At 35.5% G+C, this 20852-nt stretch overlaps 1 protein-coding gene across 1 annotated transcript; it reads right to left on the bottom strand.

Moving 5' to 3' along the window:
- Nucleotides 1-1726: 1726 nt before the first annotated feature.
- LOC110958521 (DEP domain-containing protein 7-like) lies at nt 1727-13200 on the bottom strand. The gene is made up of 12 exons (XM_051952182.1): nt 13130-13200; nt 10735-10916; nt 9100-9241; nt 8005-8100; nt 7622-7796; nt 6628-6842; nt 5684-5823; nt 4442-4603; nt 4203-4345; nt 3942-4067; nt 2883-2958; nt 1727-1938 (listed from the first exon to the last, which is right to left on the bottom strand). Exons 1-12 carry the CDS (start codon nt 13198-13200, stop codon nt 1727-1729), a joined length of 1740 nt encoding a protein of 579 aa, XP_051808142.1.
- Between the last annotated feature and the right edge of the window lie 7652 nt (nt 13201-20852).

The raw sequence follows: 20852 nt of genomic DNA, 5'->3' as shown, positions 1-20852 counted from the left end.
TCTTTGTTTTGAAAATATACTGTTTGGTTACACTTCTTTTATTCCTTCCAAAAGCAGACAGTATTATATAATTAACCTTATCATTTTATTAGCTAGATTTCATATTCATAAATGCAGATAAATAAAAACCCTTGTTTTCTTTTCTTCCAAAATGAAACCAAACAGTATATTTAAACTATTAAGAACTCCACTAACACTAAAGCCATTTAAACTGTACATTTGTGTCGTGTATTTAATGTTTTTCTGTAGTCTGTTTCTTGTTTGTGACCCCCTGGCAATACTTTTCTTTGCTGTTTGATTTTTTTTGTCTCTGTGTTGAATTGTTTTGTTCTATTCAATGTTTAATAAAGAAGGTGAAAAAAAAATAAATAAAACTTTTGCTACTTCCCGGTCGCCATTTTGGATTTTTTGGAGCCAGTGACGTAAAAAGTGTCATCAAACAAGCTGGACCTGAGAACAACTGGGGGCAGACAAAAAAAAAAAAAAAAAAACTGGGGGCAGGACCAGTCAATGGGCAGGCCAGACTGAGAGTTGAAGACTCTCTTATCCCGCCCACATTTTACCACAGAGGCTTCTGTTGCTGTCAATCATTCCAGACAAGACTGTCTATCAAGTATAGCCACGCCCCCTGGCTCTGCCAGCTTTAACGATTTATTTAAAATTCAGTATTGATTTATTTTAAGATCGGCCACCTGATTTCTCATTTTGACCATGAAAACTAACGGGAAAAAAATCCTGAGCTGTAGAACATCAGTCTATCAAATTTTATTTTTTCCAAAAATGAATTGGGGTCTATGGAGAAAAAGCTTTTTGGAGCCAACCCTAGCGGACGGCGGGATATTGCAAGTTTTTGACACTTCCGGGTGGGCTTCATTTTTGGAGCCAGATGCTACGTCCATCTTTATATACAGTCTATGAGGTAACTGAACTACAGAGAAACAAAAAAATTATGTTCAAGTACATTTAAAAAAAATTATTTATAATTAAATGTAATATTTATTTCAATAGAAATTATTTTATTATCAACTTTATTAACAAAAATCACTTAAATATATATATTAATTATACTTTATTTCAATAATAACTGTAATTAGTTTAGAATATTTTAATTAACTTAATATGAAGAAGTTAACAATTGAAAAATATTTATTAGTCATAAATTTAATAATACATAATTGAATAGTGTATTTTATTGTCATAAAAGTAAATAAATTAAAAAAATTAAAAAAATTTTCTCCAACTACATTAGACGGAGACACGACTGCGAGTTTATGAGCATTTTATTTCATTTTCTAGAACAATAAAGCAAAAAAAAAAACCACATGCACAAACATTCTGTATCTTAGAAATGGACGACATCCACATAGATGGTCAGAAAAACGTCTTTTACATCTGTAGACTTGAATCTAACTGAGCAGATGTTTTCCTAAAACCATCAGCAGAAGCTCAGAGCTCTTCAGGCTGAGGTCCACGGATCTACGGCAGGCTGAGGTCCACGGATCTACGGCAGGCTGAGGTCCACGGATCTACGGCAGGCTGAGGTCCACGGATCTACGGCAGGCTGAGGTCCACGGATCTACGGCAGGCTGAGCTCCACGGATCTACGGCAGGCTGAGCTCCACGGATCTACGGCAGGCTGAGGTCCACGGATCTACGGCAGGCTGAGGTCCACGGATCTACGGCAGGCTGAGGTCCACGGATCTACGGCAGACTGAGGTCCATGGATCTACAGCAGACTGACTGCAGACTCTCCAAAGTACTGGTTGAAGATCTCAGGGTGACTCTGGTTGAACTGTCTCAGGAGACGTTTCTTCTTCTTGGCTGAGATCTTGGTGTCCAGGTGGATGTTGTTCAGGAGTACCCAGAGCTCCTGGTTGGTGGTTTTCTTCATCGACTCGGCCTCAGTCCTGCTGGAAACTCGCAGACAGAACGTAGAACCTGGAGGACAAAACACGAGGGAGGAACTGAGTTTAACGGTTGGTTTTATGATCATAGGCTAAGATTCTTCATCTCCAGTAACTTCATCAATGATCAGAGTTTTATCTTCATTGTGGGAGTATTCATTCCAGAGTAATCACTTTTAAACTTAAAGTGTCAAAAAGACAACAAATATGGACAAAATTCAAGATATTTTGGGGACATTTTATGCTATTATTTGTAATTATCCAAATTTTTACTAATTTTGGACAAATTATAGCAGGTTTGGATGCATCTGGAGTCATTCTGGGTAAATGTTGCATCACTGTCAACATTTTTTCAGCAATTGTGGATTATTTCTAAGTCATTTTGGAGAAAACGTTGACTTGATTTGGGCAGCCTTTGTCGTTTTTTTGACAAATTGTGAGTCATTCTAGACAATTTGGGGGAGTTTTTGTCAACAGGTATGGATGCATTTTGAGTCATTTTGGGAGAAGAGGTAGTTTATACATTTTTTTTGTCATTTTGAACACATTTTAACTAATTCTAGACAACTTTTGTGTCATTTGGGGAAACTTCTGAGTTATTTTGGGAAGAATTAGACTATTTTTGGACAAATTCAGAGTAATTTTGGACAAATATTTAATAATTCTTGTAAACTTTTGTCTATCTCCTCCAAAATGACTCAAAATTTGTTGGAAAAAAAAAAACTTTGACTCAAGAATGGTCCAAAATGACAAACCTGTCATCAGTCATTTGCCTCCTTTTGGACAGCGTTGATCATTTTGGACCTTTTCTGAGTTGTTGGTTTTTTAAAAGTAATTTAAGAAGAGTTTAGTAAAGCCAAAGCATGGGGATAAATTTCTGCACATTTTGGACGGTCATATGGCACTTTGAAGGTAAACTGACGCTGGGTTTGATCTCCTGTCTGAATGTTGTGTTATTACTGATAATCGGTGGTTTACCCGTTACGTCCGGCTGTTTTCCCTGAACCAGGACGGCCAGTTTGTCGCTGACTTCTTTGTGCAGAGCTCCTGGTATCTGGAACACAAAGGAGAAAGTGTTGGTGGACAGAAAATTATCTCTGGATTAAATGAAATTCCCATTTCACCTTCTCACTGCATGTCTTTGACGGCATTTTCACAAGAAAAAACATTAAATCATTTTACACTAAAATGCCCTATAATAAAGTCATTGTATTGTATATCTGAAGACATTTTTGACTTCATTTTGGACAGGTTTTGCACTGTTTTTTGTATGTGGTTTTATATTGACTTTAGGCTGGTGTTGGACTTGGTTTTAGACTTTAGATTTGATTTGTGGGACATTTTTTGTATTGTTTTTTACCTTGCTTTCGGTTTTTGCTGGATTTTGGACTCGTTTTGGACTCTGTATTTGGTGGATTTTAGACTGCTTTTGGAACAGGTTTTTGGACTGTATGGGACTTCATTTGACTGGTGTTAGACTTGGCTTGTGGAATGTTTCAGACTTGGTTTCGACTGTTTTCAAATGTGTTCTAGGCAGTCTTTGGACTGGTTTTAGGTGGTGTTCAAACTTGTTTTAGTACCGTTTTTTGGTTTGGTTTTTGGCAGATTTTACACTGACTTTGGACAGCTTTCAGGCTGGGTTTGACTGCTGTTAGGGAGATTTTGAAATGATTTTAGGTGGTGTTGGACTTGGTTTTATACTGGTTATAGACGTGTTTTTTGGAAAGCTGGTTCTGAACCGTTTATAGGCCGGTTTAGATTGGATCAAGGCAGGTTTTAAGCAGGTTTTGAACCGCTTTTGGGCTTGTTTTTTTTAGCTGGTATTGGACTGATGTCAAATTGGTTTTTGGACTGATTTTAAGCTGTTTTTAAATGATCTTAGGCAGGTTTTGGACTGATTTTAGACTAGTGGTGATGACTTTTGTTTAATATAGACAATTACAGCATTTGCCGTCTTTTCACCATACTTTGGTTGAACATCGTCCAGATTTATGGAAGTTCTAACTGGAAAAGATCCTCTGATGATCTGATGGTTACCTTAAAGATTTCGTTGATGTTGCTGAGCATGAAGACCACCATGAGGTCCTCCTTCTCCTTGGAGAAAGCTTTGCTGTGGAGGATCGCTCTGGAGAAAGACTTCTTCACGGCCAATCTGTTCTCCATCTACAGATACGACACAAACGTCCTCAGTGCAGGAAACCAAACGGGCAGAACAGTGTTTATGATGCAGCACTGAGGACTTTAAATATCCAGGAGAGATTGTAAAATCTGTTAGAAGATCCAGGGAGCAGCTCTGACCTCTTTGTCCACCTTTATCTCCTGAGGATCGGCTGCCAGAGACATGAACGCCAGAAGTCTTCTGAGTTCGTCCCTGCAGCCGATGGGCAGCAGCTTCAAACAAAGCTGGAGAGCCTCCAGAGCTTTACCCAACTTAGCGTTCACTGGAAAACCAACAGAGAGAAGTTCAGGTCAGTTAATGCGATTTAAACTGGAGTTACAGAAGAGAAACGGGGAATAAAGTGGACTTGACTGCTCACCCAGCAGGTCGATGATGGTGCTGTAGATGTCCGTCATGTTGTCGGGCAGCAGTGGAGGTCTGTTAGTGTTACTGTAGTGTTTAGCCAGAGTCTCATACAGCAGAAGTTTACACTGAACCAACCCAGCGTGGGACAGACGAACCTGATCGTCACCGCTGGGAGCTGTGGAAAAACGGTCCAAAACGACTTAAATACATCAACAATTACTGAAAAATGGTCTAAAATGACTTAAATATATCAACAATTACAGAAAAATGGTCCAAAATGACTTAAATATATCAACAATTACAGAAAAATGGTCCAAAATGACCTAAATATATCAACAATTACAGAAAAATGGTCCAAATGACCTAAATATATCAACAATTACAGAAAAATGGTCCAAAATGACTTAAATATATCAACAATTACAGAAAAATGGTCTAAAATGACCTAAATATATCAACAATTACAGAAAAATGGTCTAAAATGACCTAAATATATCAACAATTACAGAAAAATGGTCCAAAATGACCTAAATATATCAACAATTACTGAAAAAATGGTCCGAAATGACCTAAATATATCAACAATTACTGAAAAAATGGTCCAAAATGACCTAAATATATCAACAATTACAGAAAAATGGTCCAAAATGACTTAAATATATCAACAATTACAAAAAAATGGTCCAAAATGACCTAAATATATCAACAATTACAGAAAAATGGTCCAAAATGACTTAAATATATCAACAATTACAGAAAAATGGTCCAAAATGACTTAAATATATCAACAATTACAGAAAAATGGTCCAAAATGACTTAAATATATCAACAATTACAGAAAATGGTCCAAAATGACCTAAATATATCAACAATTACAGAAAAATGGTCCAAAATGACCTAAATATATCAACAATTACAGAAAAATGGTCCAAAATGACTTAAATACATCAACAATTACAGAAAAATGGTCCAAAATGACTTAAATATATCAACAATTACAGAAAAATGGTCCAAAATGACTTAAATTTATCCAAAATTACTGAAAATGTGTCAAAGATCAGTCAGAAGTGGTCCAAAATTACTCAAAAACAGTCCACAATTACTGAAAATGACAAAATTATTGAAAAAATGTTCAAAATGACGTAAACATATCTAAAAATTACTGAAAATCTGTCAAAGATTACTCAAAAAATGGTCTAAAAGTCCTCGCAAACTGTCCACAATTACAGAAAAATGGTCCAGAGTTCATCCTGACCTCCATCGTGGACGTTGATTCCAGCCGAGGTTTCCTCTTCTGGAGGGAAACATTGAGGCAGCTCTCTGCTCAGCTCCACCACCGGCTGGTCAGGAAGAAAATCCAGACAGTCCAGAGCTGAACGCAGAAACTCATCGTCCCTGAAGGAGGAAAAGCAGAACATGATCGTTTAAATACAGAAACTATGAGGCTGGTAATGAAGTCCATCAGTTCAACATTTTAAATGGTCTAAAAATGGAATTAAAATTCACCCAAAATGACTCAAAACAAAATGCTTAAATGTCTTTAAAACCACTTAAAAACTTACTCAAAATGACAAATACCAAAAATAAATTACTCAAACGTTTTCCAAAGTGACTTAAATTTCTGCGGGATCCATAAAAATTTGTTCAAAACGAATGAAAATTACTCTAAATTTGTCCAGAATGACTCAAAATGGTCTCTTTCATAAACATTACAGACAAATCCCGCATTCCCAGAAGGTTCTGATGATTGTTATTTACTACGATATATAAACACAGAACATTATTGGAAAGTCCAGTTGTATTATGAAACCTTAAACTTCAGTTGTTGTCCAAAAAGATGTAAATTTCTGTAAAATGACTCAAAATCTCTTCAAATGTACTCATTAAATGTCCAAACTTACATGAAAAATGTCCAAAATGACTGGAGTTGTTTTTCCAAACTGTCCAAAATTACTCAAAGATTCCTACAATGACTCCAGATTTGTCCAAAATGACCCAAAAGTGAGATTCTTCAGAGCCAATAGTTAATATGTACAACAGTTTACTATCATTTAAACAGCTGATAAGACAAAATGCTTGAATGTTTCTTGAATCCAAACCACTTCTAGATGTAAAACGTGATCGTGTCTGTCATAGATCACCACATCAGACCTCCTGATGACTGACTGAGGACTAAATAAACGTCCAGACTGAACCCACTGAGCGTCTCTGAAGGCCCTGAGGATGCGTCTGTCCAGGTGGTTGCTGCTGTAGATCAGGTCCGGGTTACTGTGGAGCAGCCGGTTGGACGACGGAGACGAAGAGCTGCAATGAAGGACTCCGTCCAGCAGGGGGAGATCCACCAGAGTCAGGAGACGCAGGAGAGTCTGCTCCTGCCAGACCTCATCCACCACTGAAGAAGAAACAGCTGCATCAATGATCAGAGTTCTACCTTCATCCATAGAGGAGGGTCCAGATTTATCACTTTTTAATGGACTTTTTCCATCATTTCTGAGCCTCAGAACTTCATCAGTCCAGCAGAGAGAACCATGACATTTAGGAGGAGAAACACATCTGAGTTCTGGTAAAAACTGACACCAGATCAGTTTAAATCCATCCAGGCGTCTCAGTCTGAAGACTTCAAAAGTGGACGACTTTAATGAAATGTTACTTTCTTTTGGAGTCATTTTGGCATTTTTTTTTGAGCCATTTCTACAATTCCTGAAGATTTTTTGACAATTATTCAGTTTTTAATTATTTGTGCATAATTTTGGACGGGTTTTTGAAGGTATGGATACATTCTTTGACATTTAGGACAATTTTTGCATTCAATTTTCAGACCAAAGACTAAAAATGTGGGCAAATTTTAGTCACTGGATGTTTTAGAGCCATTTCTACAATTTCTAAATGTTTTTTTGACAATTTTCATTTAACTGCGAACCATTTACGCATTGTTGTGGACAGATTTTTGTAATTTTGGCCAAATTTTTAGAAACGTAAGACAATTTTAAGGAAATTTTGGACAACTTTCATGTAATTTTGACTCATTTTTGATGGATATGCTCTTTTAAAAACTGCAAAAGACTAAAAATGTGTCCAAAATGATTCACAAATTCCTCAAATCACATTAAAATGGTCCAAAAAATTCTTAATAATTGTTGATCATTTCTAAAAGAAGATAAAAACTGACTAATATGTCCTAAAGTTGTGACACCTGCAGTGGATGTGAAACTGATTTGGAGGATTCTGAGCAGGTTTTGTGTTTATACGCCTTACGTGACTGAGGTAAGCCCGAGTCGCTCTGAACTCTGCTGGGACTCAGATTCTCCACCATCTGATCCACCATCAGACCAGAAGCTGCTCCAGGATCGCTTTTCTGCTCTTCCTGCCTGAAATGGAAAATAAAAAGTCAAACAGTTTGTCCACATATATAAAGTATTCTCTAAAGCATCAGCAGCATCTCTTCACATAGCTAAAGTCAGGTTAGTGATGGAAATCCAGCACAGCACAAGCAGATTGTGTAAATATCGACCTTTTTTATTCTAGTTGTATGTTTTACTCTGATAAATGTGTGTTAGATGCTGCTGGAGGCGATACCTGTGTGAAGAATCGCTGCTGAACAGTTTGTGGATCCCGTCGACCAGAACACCTTTTTCTAACTCCTCAACTGAAGGAAACCCAACGCCGACAAACCTGAGAACAAGAAAAGAACATATTCAGCTGCAACTGTGGAGAGAAAATAAGATAAAGTTCAGATTTTGACACGGTGCTAATGATCCAGCTGGCCTTTCATGATCACAGGTTTGTCATTTTGGACCATTTTTGAGGTTTTTTTTGTTCCTTTCCAACAAATTTCAAGTCATTTTGGAGAACAAAGACAAATGGTATTCAAAATGTGTCCAAAATGACCTAAAATGTGCCCAAAATGACTAAGAAAAGGTCCAAAATGACCAAAAATGGTCTAAAGTGACCAAAAATTTGCCCAACATAACACATTTTTCCCCAAAATGACTCAAAATTTGTCCAAAACCACTCAAATAGGCCCAAAAGGACTCAAAATTTTCCTAAAATGACTAAAAACTTGCATAAATTGAATCAAAAATGTACAAAATTACTAAAAATGCATCCAAACTTGCTGGTAAAACTCCCAAAATTGTCTAGAATGATTTAGAATTTGTCCAAAATTGCCCCAAATTTGTCCAAAAAAAAAATAATCTAAAAACTGCTCAAAATGAGTCAATGTTTTTCCAAAATGATCCAGAATGACTCAGAAAGTATTGACAATAACGTAATATTTGTCCTAAAGGACTAGAATTATTTTCCAAAATGATAAATGCTGAAAAAAAATCCCCAAAAATGACTTAAAATGTGTTTCAAAATCACTTAAATTTATCCAAAATTACTTAAACTACTGTCCAAATTTTTTTAGGTGAAAAAGAAATCATGATTTTAAAAAAAAAGCACAAAGTGTGGCATTTGTGATTTGATAATTGCAATAAAACTCCAGTGTAAAGTCTGGACTTTGTCTTTTTTTTTTTTTTTTTTAGTTAATTTCTAATCTCACCTGTACACAGTTTATCTACATTTACGTCTCACCTGTACACAGTTTATCTACATTTACGTCTCACCTGTACACAGTTTATCTACATTTACGTCTCACCTGTACACAGTTTATCTACATTTACGTCTCACCTGTACAGGGCGTTCTTACTGTCCTGGAACTCGTCCTGCTTCTTGTCTTTTCCAAACATTTTGGCTCCGACCGACTCGAAGACGCTGCAGTTGAGCAGAGACTGACAGACTAAAACCACTTTATCCCGACAGATGTCTGACCCTGAAAACAGCAGAATTAAACCCAGAAATGACAGAAAACGACAATAAAACTGGAGCTCAGAGCCCTGAAACCTGACATGAAGAATCTGTGAGGAAACACTGATGATCTGAAAATCAGAACTGAATTAAAACTGGAACTGTTTGTTTTTCCTTTTAGAATTAATTTGCTTTTAATAAATCTGTTTTATTTTGTAACTCCGGCTTCCTCACACAGTCCAAAAATATGCTGAGGTTAATTGGTTACTCTAAATTGTCCGTAGGTGTGAATGTGAGTGTGATTGTGTGTCTGTATATGTAGCCCTGTGACAGACTGGTGACCTGTCCAGGATGTCCCCTGCCTTCACCCGAGTCAGCTGGGATAGACTCCAGCACCCCCCATGACCCTAATGAGGATAAAGCGGTGTATAGAGAATGGATGGATGGATGTTTTATTTTGTAGCATCTGGTCTACACTGCCTGTACTTTAATTTACGCAAATTTTTTTTTATTGTATACATTATCTTTAACATTTTTTTATTTTTTATTTAAATTTTGTCTTTTATTGTTCGAAATGACATAAAATTGATCTAAAATTACTCAAAATCTGTCCACAACTACTGAGAAAATGCACAAAAAGACTTGAATCCTCTTAAATGTCAATAACTTTGATCCAAAATTACTCAAAAACCATCAAAAAATGACCTAAGATTGATCTAACATTAGTTGAAAAGTGACCAAATCACTAAAAAAATGGTCCAAATGACTCAAAATGTCAGAAATTACTAAAAATGCATCCAAACCTCTACATATTATGGTTAAAAATACTTGCATAACTGCGCAAGTCTTGCAATGTGTACTGCAATGCATAAATATACATACCTGCATGCAAAAACTGTTCATAAAAATATTGTTTTAAAAAACGCATCCAAACTTGCTGGAAAAACTGCCACAAATCGTCAAGAATGACATACAATGGGTCTAAAATTGTTCTAAATTTGTCAAACAAAAAACTCTCAAAAATCATGAATACCACCCAAAACGTTCTAAAACAACTCAAAATTTGTCCAAAATGACTCAGAAAAGGCACAAGAAGACTTAAATCCTCATAAATGCATCTAAAATTGATCAAAGAGTAGCCCAAAAACAGTCGAAAATGACCTAAACTTCATCTAACAGTACTGGAAAACGGACCAAAATGACTAAAAAAAATGGTCCAAAGTGACTTAAAGATTGGTATAAAATGAACTTAACTTATCCACAACAACTCAAATTAGTCAAAAAACACATTCTACTGTAATCAGTTACAATGCTAATTTAACATTAATTTACAATACAAACGCTGTAAAAATACAGAAAAACTGTGGCGACCACCAGCAAGAGTTTCAAAATAAAAGCTTGTTATAGTCTGCATTGTTTTTATTGCTTCTGTTTTATCTCTTACTTGTTTATTTTTTTTAAATTTTCCTGTAAATCTCTCTGAATAACCCAGTTAGGGAGTTTCTAACACAAACTCACCTTGGAGTCCCTTCATGTGGCCGATGTGATCCATCAGGACGTCCACGGCTTCAGATCCCACAAAACAGTCGCTGTGAGATTTCAGATGGACTCGTCTTCGTTTCACCGTCACCGAAGATCTGAGGTGGGAGATCAGGAGGTTCCACATGGACGAAGAAGACGAGGAAGAGGAATGGACCGGCCTGGTGATGGTCGCTGCAGGAACTGAGAAACTAATTTTACCGACATGTACGCTGGATTTTACTAGAAAACTACAACCACATCGCTCCTGTTTTATCCTCTGCACACTGAACCTCAGAATGTCTTAAGATAGATTTTAATGTTATTTCCTTCATTCAAACTATATATATAAGTAAAGCATCCATAAAATAATCAAAAAGTAACTCGTAAATCATGTAAAATCACTTAAAATGTGTCCAAAATGGCTCAAAGTTCGTTTGAGAAGACACAAAATTGTCGAGAATTGTTTCAATTTTTCCCTAAATGACAGAAAAAATCCCTGTACTTGACTAAACTTACTCAAAAAAAATTTCAGAATAACTCAAAACACTGCTCAGAATGACTCCAAAGCTCCAAGATGACTTAAAATTGTCTCCAAGTACAAAATATTGGCCTGAAATGACTCAGATTTTGCTGATAATGCCGTAGGATCTCAGTGTTAACCTCCATAACGAACAATGCTGTTTGAGCTCGGCCTCATAAAGTATTATCATGAGGAAAAGTAGTAGTTTTGTTTAAGTTTGAAGGGTTTTAAAAGACTAAAACAAAGCTTTGCTGTCATTATAACAGAAATTGAGTCAAAATTGGCCCAAAATGACTCCCAGCTGGTTCAAAAAGGCTGAAAATTGATTTTGGAGAACACAGTGAAATGTCTAAAATTATTCAAAATGTGCCCAAAATGACCAAAAATTGGTCCGAAATGACACATTTTTCCTTAAATGACTCAAAATTTGTCCAAAATCACTCAAACTTTCCCCATAATTGGCCCAAAAGGACTCAAAAGTTTCCTAAAAGGACTAAAAACTTGCATAAATTGAATCAAAAATGTAGAAAATTGCTAAAAATGCATCCAAACTTGCTGGTAAAACTCCCAAAATTGTCTAGAATGATTTAGAATTTGTCCAAAATTGCCCCAAATATGTCAAAAAAAATCTAAAAAATGCTAAAAACCGCTCAAAATGAGTCAATGTTTTTTCCAAAACGATCCAGAATTACTCAAAGTGTTGACAATTATGCAACATTTGTCCAAAATGACTAGAATTATTTTCCAAAATGATAAATGCTGAACAAAAATCCTTAAAAAATGACTTAAAATGTGTTTCAAAAATCACTTAAACTGCTCAGCCAAAATTGGCCCAAAATGAGTCCCAGTTGGTTCAAAAAGGCTCAAAATTGGTCTAAAACGACCCAAATTAGCCTAAAAATACTCAAAATGTGTTCAAAATTACGAAAATTGTTCAAGATTACTCTGAAATGCGTCCAAGCTGGTGGGAAAATGTTCAACGAGACCCTTGGAACTGTCCACAAGACACCAAAATGACTCTACGTGTCTACTTTCTTTGATTAAAATTCAGAATACCTGCAATGTGAAAGAGAGGAAAAGACTTTCAGCTTCAAGCAAAGCTGCTGAGAAACGTTGGAAACCCTCTGATCTTCACACGTGGTTGTATTTAAAACAATAAAGAGGTTTTTCTTCTTCTGGATCCAGAGAATCTTTGTTGAGTTTCATGTTTAATATTGTAGAGTCACAGTTTTAGTTTCATACCAGTTGGATGAATGGAAATAATTAATAGTTAATGTTGGACCTCAGCCTAGTTTTGTGTTATGGTCGGGTAAAGTAGATTTTATACAACTATTGTGGGGTTTTAATCCTTAACATGTGGATTCCTCAGCTAAATTAACTCCATAGATAACCCTGTAGGACCTTAACCTCATTATTTTAAACTTGTTAAGTTTGTTTTTTTGTTTTTTTTTTCCTGGGAGGTATTTAGAACACATGCACTTGTCTCTTCCCAATAAAAACACGATTAAAACTGCATAATTTAAGATATTTCAACCCTAAATTGATGCAGAAAGAGCAGAATTTGGTGCAAAAAAACACGGCACCAGGATGCAGAAAACTGCAGTTTCCTGTGTTGGTCGCTCAGTCTGATGCTTCACTAAATCTCCATGTCTGAGCTCATCTAACAGGTAGACCTCAGCTCAGGTGAGTCAAACTGACGAAGCCACGAGAGAATTCTGATTTTTATCGCTTCTAAATCCTGTTGCGCATCTTTAAACGCGTTTATTTAGCAGTTTACAGATAATAACTTACAGCTCAGGCCTTCGTTTCCTTCAGAAACCCTCCAGAAACCACCCACCTGTCGCTCCTCGTCCCTCCTCACCTGTCCGGGACACACCTGGAGGCCTCACGCGCAGCTTCTCCGCGAGCTGCAGCGCTGCGGCTCGTTCTCTGATGGAGGCCATGATGGAAGTTCTGGTCCAGAACCAGAAGATCTGCAGGAGAGCCACAGCAGGAGGTCAGAGGAGGAACGTCGTCCATGCAGGTAGAAGCTGCAGCTTTAAAGTTTCACCGCTAGATGGCAGCAAACTCCCAGAGACGCCTTACCTGGACTTCCTGTTGGATCACCTGACCTCACTACTGAGAGGTAGGGAATCATCGATGGTGATTAATTAGAAACTAATTATTCTGATCCTCTGCTGGGTTCCGAGTCAGTGCTCCCTTCAGGTGCTGCAGGAAATATCAGGTTTATATTAGAATGACCTCTATGGAGGAGCTACAGCAAAAATCTACATGTAAAAATTAAATATAGCATTAATTATGCTGTATTCTGGTGATAAAATAAGCTGATTTTTATCATCACTATCTTGTTGTTGCTTATCTTCTTAATTTTCTTATTTATCTTCTTGTTTCTTCGCCCTCTTCCTTTTTTATTCTTCTTCACTGAAGGTAACACCAAACAATTTTACATTTCTACAATTTTACTACAAATTCAACATAAAGCTGCACTTTTTTCTGTTCTCAACTAAAGTTGACATGCTTAGGAACATATATCAACAATACTGGATAAATTATTTTAATTAAATTATTCATTTGTTCGCGATAACCTCAGACAATCAGAGGCTAACTGCTCGCTAACTGCCGGCTAGCTTGGTATTAGTGTTAGCACTAAAGCTAAAGTTTGTCCTCAGTTTGTTCCCCGTCATGTTCTTTAAGAGGACCTGGAAATAGTTTCATAATAACAGTAAGTGTTTTAAACCAACTTTGTGGTTTTCCAAACATTTATGGTTTAAGAGAAACGGCAGTTAAAAGCTAAAGTTAAGTGGCTGTTTGCTAATGCTAGAGAGGCACAGACTGTTGCTAGCTTACGTTTTTTAGCTAACGTTTGCACTTAAACTAGACGCTTTATGGTTGTCTGCAGTATTATAACCAGCCTAAATATTTCTCTTAGATTAGTTTAATGTGTGTTAGATAGTTTCACAAAGATAACCTGAAAAGTTAAGCAAAAAAAGTGAGTTTATTAGCAGAAATGTTTAGTAGTTAGTTTGAAGCTGGCCAAGCTGCTGTAGAGCTAACACTAGAGACTATTTTTCTATTATTTAATCTACAGTCTGTTTTACAGGTTAATTGAAAAATTTAAATGACTAATTCACCTCCATAAAAGCAAAATGATCATTTTATTCAATTCACAGCCGTAGAGTTGGTGGTTAATACCATAAACATGTGATTGATGGTTATTTTTATTGAGCATTTCCCAGATTAATAGTGATTAGGTCTAAAATATGTCAGAAAATACTGAAAAATACCCACAATTTCCAAGATGAGGTCCTCAAATATGTAATTTTGTCCAATGATATTCAGTTTATATACAAATATGCAATAAAAGAATATTTTTCCATAAATAATACATACGTTATTTCTCATACATAATCAGAATTAGTTCTGCAAAAATGTCAGAAAATGATGAAAAATGTCTGAAATAATGCCCTTAAATGCCTTGTTTTGTCTAAATCTATTCCGTTTACTGTCACAGAGGAGGAAAGAAACCAGAAAATATTCACATTTATGAAGCTGTAATCACACAATATACATTGTATTACTTTCACTGTGTGTAGAAAGAGATCTAAATATGCAATTAATGATTATTTTCATCATCAATTATCATCCATAATCAGAAGTAGTTCCACAAAATGTTAAAAACAAAAATGGTGGAAAATGTCCAAAATAACATCCTTAAATCTCTCTTTTTGTTCGTGACATTCACACACATTTATTTTCATGAACTATTTTCAAGATTAGGTCTTTCAAAAAGTTGTGAAAAATGACCAAAATGTCCAAGATGACGTCCTCACATGTCTGGTTTTATCCAAATATATTCAGTTTATTGTCATATAGCAGGAAAAAGGCCATTAAATTCTCACATGTAGAAAGCTACAATCAGAGAATTTACATTACATGAATTAAACTAAATAGGAAAAATATGTAACTTGGTGATTAACATTCATTTTCAGTGATTATATTCAAGATGAATTGTGATTTGGTCTATAAAATATGACAAAAACATGAAAATCACACGAAAAATAGCATCCTCAAAAGCCCGTTTTTTGTTCACAACATGCAAAAACATTTATTTTCATGAACTGTTTTCTAGCTTAGGTCTAAAAAAATGTTGAAATATTGTTAAAATTGACCAACATATCCAAGATGACATCCTTAAATGTCTCAATTTGTCGAAATATACTCAATTTATTGTCATGAAGGAGGAAAGAAATCAGAAAATCTTCATGTTTGGTCTCTAAAATATTAGATAACAGTGTAAAAAGTCCAAAATGATGTCTTTAAAGACCTAGTTTTGTATTGATTCAATATACTGTCATAAAGGAGGAAAGAAACCAGAAAATATTCACATTTAAGAAGGTGGATTTAGAGTTTTTTTTAATTTAAAACTGATTAATTGATTATGAAGTTAACACAAAACTGAACTATTCTGCATCTGTTGTGTTCCATTTGTGCTCCAGTGTCGCTGTTTGTGTTTCTTCTGTCTAACTTTCTGTTTTTCTCACTGCTTTACAGAACATAAGCCTCACGTTTAACGGCTCCTTTGTAATTCGCCTCTTCACGGCCGTAGAGCTGCCGTTTAATACCTGCTCAGCTGAGGAAGCAGATTCCCTCCCTCACGCTCGGCGCTACACTCTGACACTCCTGGAGGGTCACGGTGTCGCTTTATGATAGTAGCCGATTGTGGCAGGGATCATTTAATCCTCCGACGTGATTGATTCGGGCGCCGCCTAAATGGGAGAAAAAAGGCTGAGTTCTATTAAGAGAGCGGCGGCCAGTGGAGACCTCCCACTGAAACGCTGCTAGGTGTGAGCTCACGCCGTCCACGGGTCAAATTAAACCACCCAGATAATTTAAAAAGCATTGACAGCACAATTTGTCCACTCGCTGTTATTGCTCTGACCCCGATTAGTGTCAATGGGCTTATCAGAGGTGTAATCTGAAGCGGTGTTCAGCAGACACAGAAAAAAGCCTCTAATGGTCATCCTGCTGCCGTTAGCCGGGGTTCTAGTAATTGAGAAGCATTACGAGGCTTTAATGTTCAACCTATTATTCCTGCTGGAATCATTTAGCAGTAAAAACTGCAGATGAGGAGGTAATTATAAGCAGAAAAGCAGCTATTCTATTAACCTTTTATCTGCTAAATGTGTTTTTTTTTTCTGCTTTAACAGGCAGACGAGGTCCTGAAAGAACTCCATGGATCAAAGTTCTGCTGTGAGTCACAACTTTAGACAAACTAAATGACATTCATCTGCTCGTTTAGCTTTAAATATGAATATTATTAAAGGAAAAACTAATTTACTGAAGTTATAAGATCAGTATTTCATGTCTAACAGTTGCAAAAACTGATTTATATGTTTTGGATTTAGTGAATATTTGGAGAATTCACATAAAATAAGAGTTCTACCTTCATCCTGTGAATATTTCCAGGGTTCCAGGTCCTTGAAGTCCATAGAATTGATCACTTTATAATTAAATTTTTCATTTCAAGCCTGAAAAACACTTTATTTTTTACATCCACTCCAGGTGTCACTGTCTAAAGACAAAAATGTGGACACATTTCAAGACATTTTTGACAACTTTCATGTCATTTTCAACAGTTTTATGAGTCATTTCAATAGTTTTTGTGTATTTTTTCCACAATTTAATGTAATTTAAAATTTGTATTGGGTATTTTTGGAACATTTTGAGAAATTTGGGACATTTTCATTTATTGTTGGACAACATTCATGGCATTTTTACTAACTTCTGATGGATGAATTCTGTTTAAAACTGCAACCAGATCAGTTTTATGTCCATTGCAGATGTCACAGTGTAAACACTAAAAAAGTGGACAGTTTTCAAGACATTTTTGAAAACTTTATTGCCATTTTCAACAATTTTTTGAGTCATTTCAGTAGTTTTTATGTATTTTTTTGACAATTTAATGTAATTTTGAACATTTTTTTAGTTATTTTGGACACATTATGAGAAAATTGAGACAATTTCCAGAAAGTTTTGGACAACGTAATGCCATTTTGCTCATTTCTGATGGATGAGTTCTGTTTAAAAACTGCAACCAGATCCGTTTTGTGTCCATTGCAGATGCCACAGTCTAAACACTAAAAAAAATGGACAAATTTCAAGACATTTTCGAAAACTTTAATGTCATTTTCAACATTTTTTTTGAGTAATTTCATTAGTTTTTGAGTATATTTTTGACAATTGACAACAGTTTGGGAAATATTTTGGACATTTTAATGTAGTTTTTACTAATTTCTGACAGATGGATTCTGGTAAAAACTGCAACCAAATTAATTTTAACATCCGTCCAGTTGTCACAATCTAAAGCCAGAAAATGTGGATGAATCAGTCATTTTTCACAAATTCGACTAATTTTGAACAATTTTAATGCCATTGTGAACTCCTTCTGAGTCATTTTGGAAACATTCTGTCGTTCTGTTTGTCAGCTGTTTAGACTGTGAGACCTGCAGTGGATATAAAACTGATCTGGTTGAGATTTTTAACAGAACTTATTTATCAGAAATGAGTAAAAATGACAAGAAAGTTGTACAAAGTCGGTGATTTTCACAAATTTCTCAGAATCTGTCCAAAATAACTAAAAAATTGTTCAAAATTACCCAAAACTGTCAAAATGATTCAGAAAAATGTTGACAATGTAATGAAAGTTGTCCAAAATGACTCAAATTTGTCAAAAATGTCCTAATATTTGTCCACATTTTTAGTGTCTAGACTGAGACAGTGGATGTAAAACTGATCTGCTGGCAGTTTGGAACAGAACTCATCCATCAGAAATTAGTAAAAATGCCATTAAAGTTGCCCCAAATCAATGAAAAATGTCCCAAATTTCTCAAAATGGGTCCAAAATAACTCAAAAATTGCTAAAAAATCACCACCAATTGTCCAGAAAACTCCAAAATGTCCTAAATGACATGAAAGTTGTCCAAAATTACTCAGATTTGTCTGAAATGTCCTGCAATGTGTCCACATGTTCTGTCTCTGGACTGTGACACCCGGGGTGGATGTAAAAATTAATTTGTTTGCAGTTTTAAAAAGTGTTTTTCAGGTTTGAAACGATAAATGTGAACCCACCTCTAAGGAACTGTGGAATCTTCACAGGATGAAGGTGGAACTCTGATCATAAATGAAGTCACTGCAGATGAAGAACCACATGTTTCTGTGGAGGTTCTGGTTGAGGCTCCGTGTTGTTCAATAGTAATGTGTATTTTTGTTTTTCAGTTTGCAGAAGCAGCGTTGGAGCAGGTCGTGTCTCGTCGTCCAGCAGAAGATGGAGGAACCGTCTCGCTGCAGCTGCTGGAGTTTAGAAGTCATCTCCTGGAGGTTGTGGAGGAGCTGCACATCAGGAGGGTGAGGCAGAAATGAAAAGGACTTTTCTGAACAAGTTCTAGTTCATTCTAATATGGTGTGACATATAAAGATCCTGTGTGGTAGAGTACAAGCACTTCTAGTAATAACCATCTGGTGAAATAAAGTAATTTTACGTAATTTTATCACATATTCCAACCTGATTTGACACATTATATAAATAAATGCCATTAAAGTTGCCCAAAATCAATGAAAAATGTCCCAAATTTCTCAACATTTGTCGAAAATAATTGCTCAAAATCACCTTCAATTGTCCAGAAAAAACCTCAAAATGTCTTAAATGACTCAATAAAATGTTCAAAATGACATGAAAGTTGTCCAGAATTACTCCAATTTGTCAGAAATGTCCTACAAGAAAAAAAGAAGAAAAAAAAGAAAAGAAAAAAAAAGAGAGAGAGGGAAAAAAAAAGAAATGTCCTACAATGTGTCCAGATGTTCTTTACCACATGTTCTGTAAATTTTTAGGGATTTTTAATGTTTACGGAACGATATTTGTAAAAACGGTGAGATTACATGTAATATACAGATAGAAATAATGATAAAAAGTAAATTTTATTGTAGATTTCATACACTGGTAGCAACATACACTTCTGTCATTCTGCAAGAATATTTCTAATTTAATAAATTTATGTAAAATTACCGAAACAATTTTTTCTGTTGTCGTTAATTTATAAAAATACTTTGAATCTATCAGGGAAAAATGGACTTTTTGGGAATTACATTAAAATTGTCAGAATTTTAAAAAAAAATTCTTTAATACAGCTGCAAGTTTGTATTGTTACTATATTCATTTTGTAATTTTCTTAATATTTTGGTGTATTTTTTAAAATATCTGTAATATAGAAGACAAAAGGCAACATTTTAAAAATATTTTTGCATCATAAAAAGTGAATTTAACAGTTTCATTTATTAGTTAATAAAAAAAAGTCTTTGGAAATTACAATATATCCACAGTTTGTTTTTGTAATTTTCTGAATATCTTTGTGTTTTTAAAAAAATTCATGAGAAAAATCGGTTAAAAAAAACCAACAAAATACCAGAAAATTAGCTAAAAAAATTCAGATTTTTCCAGTGTAGCCTGCTAAATGTGGCATCTCCTATTTTTTTTTTTAATAAAATGTTTTTGCGACATTTCAGAAATTTACTTCCAATTATCTTGACATTTATACAGAAACGCAGCGACCAAATGACATTAAAGGAGCAGTGATGTTTGAACACTGACTCTGCTTGTTGTTTGTGTCGTTTGTTCTCTGTTTGGCTAAAAGCAGCATCATTTTACAGAAATATTGTGGATTATTGCCTTATTCTAGACTCCAGCCTGCCTTTGGCTGTCTGTTAAAATGGGGTCACTAAACTCCATTTAGCCTGTAAGTAGAAAAGTAAATTTACTTGCAAAGAAGCAGCAGAAATAAATAAAGCCGTGTAGCCTCCAGCCAGTGTTTTTAGCTGACAGCACATTCAGAGTGTGCTTAAAGGTTAGAGGAGCAGGAATGGGATGTTGGTCGTTGGGCTTTTATTGTTATGGCGGTGTTACCGTCGGATACGAGAGCCATCCTCCTCCGGCTGTAATGTCAGGACGCCGCCGGACGTTCCTCAGCAGGTCACATTCCTGCTGCATTCTCTGCCTTAGTGAGGACAGACGTGACGTTTAGTGACGCCTAAAGAGCTTTTTACAATATTCAGATCATTGAAAATGATCCTAAGCTCCATCCGAATGAAGAGAACGCTGTGATTTATTGTTTAAAATGGAAAAACGTGAGGATAAACGAGGTCAGAGTTCCTCTAGTTTTTCTTTTTTTAACGCCCACAGAAAACAACCGGCAATAAAACAGCAAAAAACATGAAAAGCTGTGGGATTAAAGCGATATAAACACAAGTTTTTAAGTTGATTTTCATCATAATAAAGTTGTTTCTGCTGCTGTTTATATGCAAAGGTAAATATGTAAGGTTATTTCTTATAAGAATTACTGTTTTAAAAATGTCATCAATCAATCAATCAATCAATCAGTTACCTTAATCATCAACACAAGTTTATTACTCATTGAAAGAAAGTTTTTTCAAGGGAAATTTAAGCGTCATGTGCTTAATTAACCGAATTATAAACTCAACTTTTGAGGTTGGTTGCGCTTTAAAGTGAAGTTGTTTCAGTGGATATTTCCACTCTTTTAGGTTG

This window comes from Acanthochromis polyacanthus, chromosome 8, assembly GCF_021347895.1.
Source record: "Acanthochromis polyacanthus isolate Apoly-LR-REF ecotype Palm Island chromosome 8, KAUST_Apoly_ChrSc, whole genome shotgun sequence".
NCBI classification, from domain to species: Eukaryota; Metazoa; Chordata; class Actinopteri; family Pomacentridae; genus Acanthochromis; species Acanthochromis polyacanthus.
The sequence above is the reverse complement of the archived record's forward strand: the minus strand, read 5'-3'. Positions and strand labels throughout refer to the sequence as shown.

Excerpts from the sequence above, each read along its gene's own strand:
- LOC110958521 (XM_051952182.1), bottom strand. The coding sequence starts at position 13,200 with ATGGCCTCCATCAGAGAACGAGCCGCAGCGCTGCAGCTCGCGGAGAAG. Across the intron at positions 6,843-7,621 it reads CAGTTTCACATCCACTGCAG|GATGCAGCTGTTTCTTCTTC; the intron begins GTGTCACAACTT and ends ACTCTGATCATT. Across the intron at positions 5,824-6,627 it reads AGGGCCTTCAGAGACGCTCA|GGACGATGAGTTTCTGCGTT; the intron begins GTGGGTTCAGTC and ends TTCCTCCTTCAG.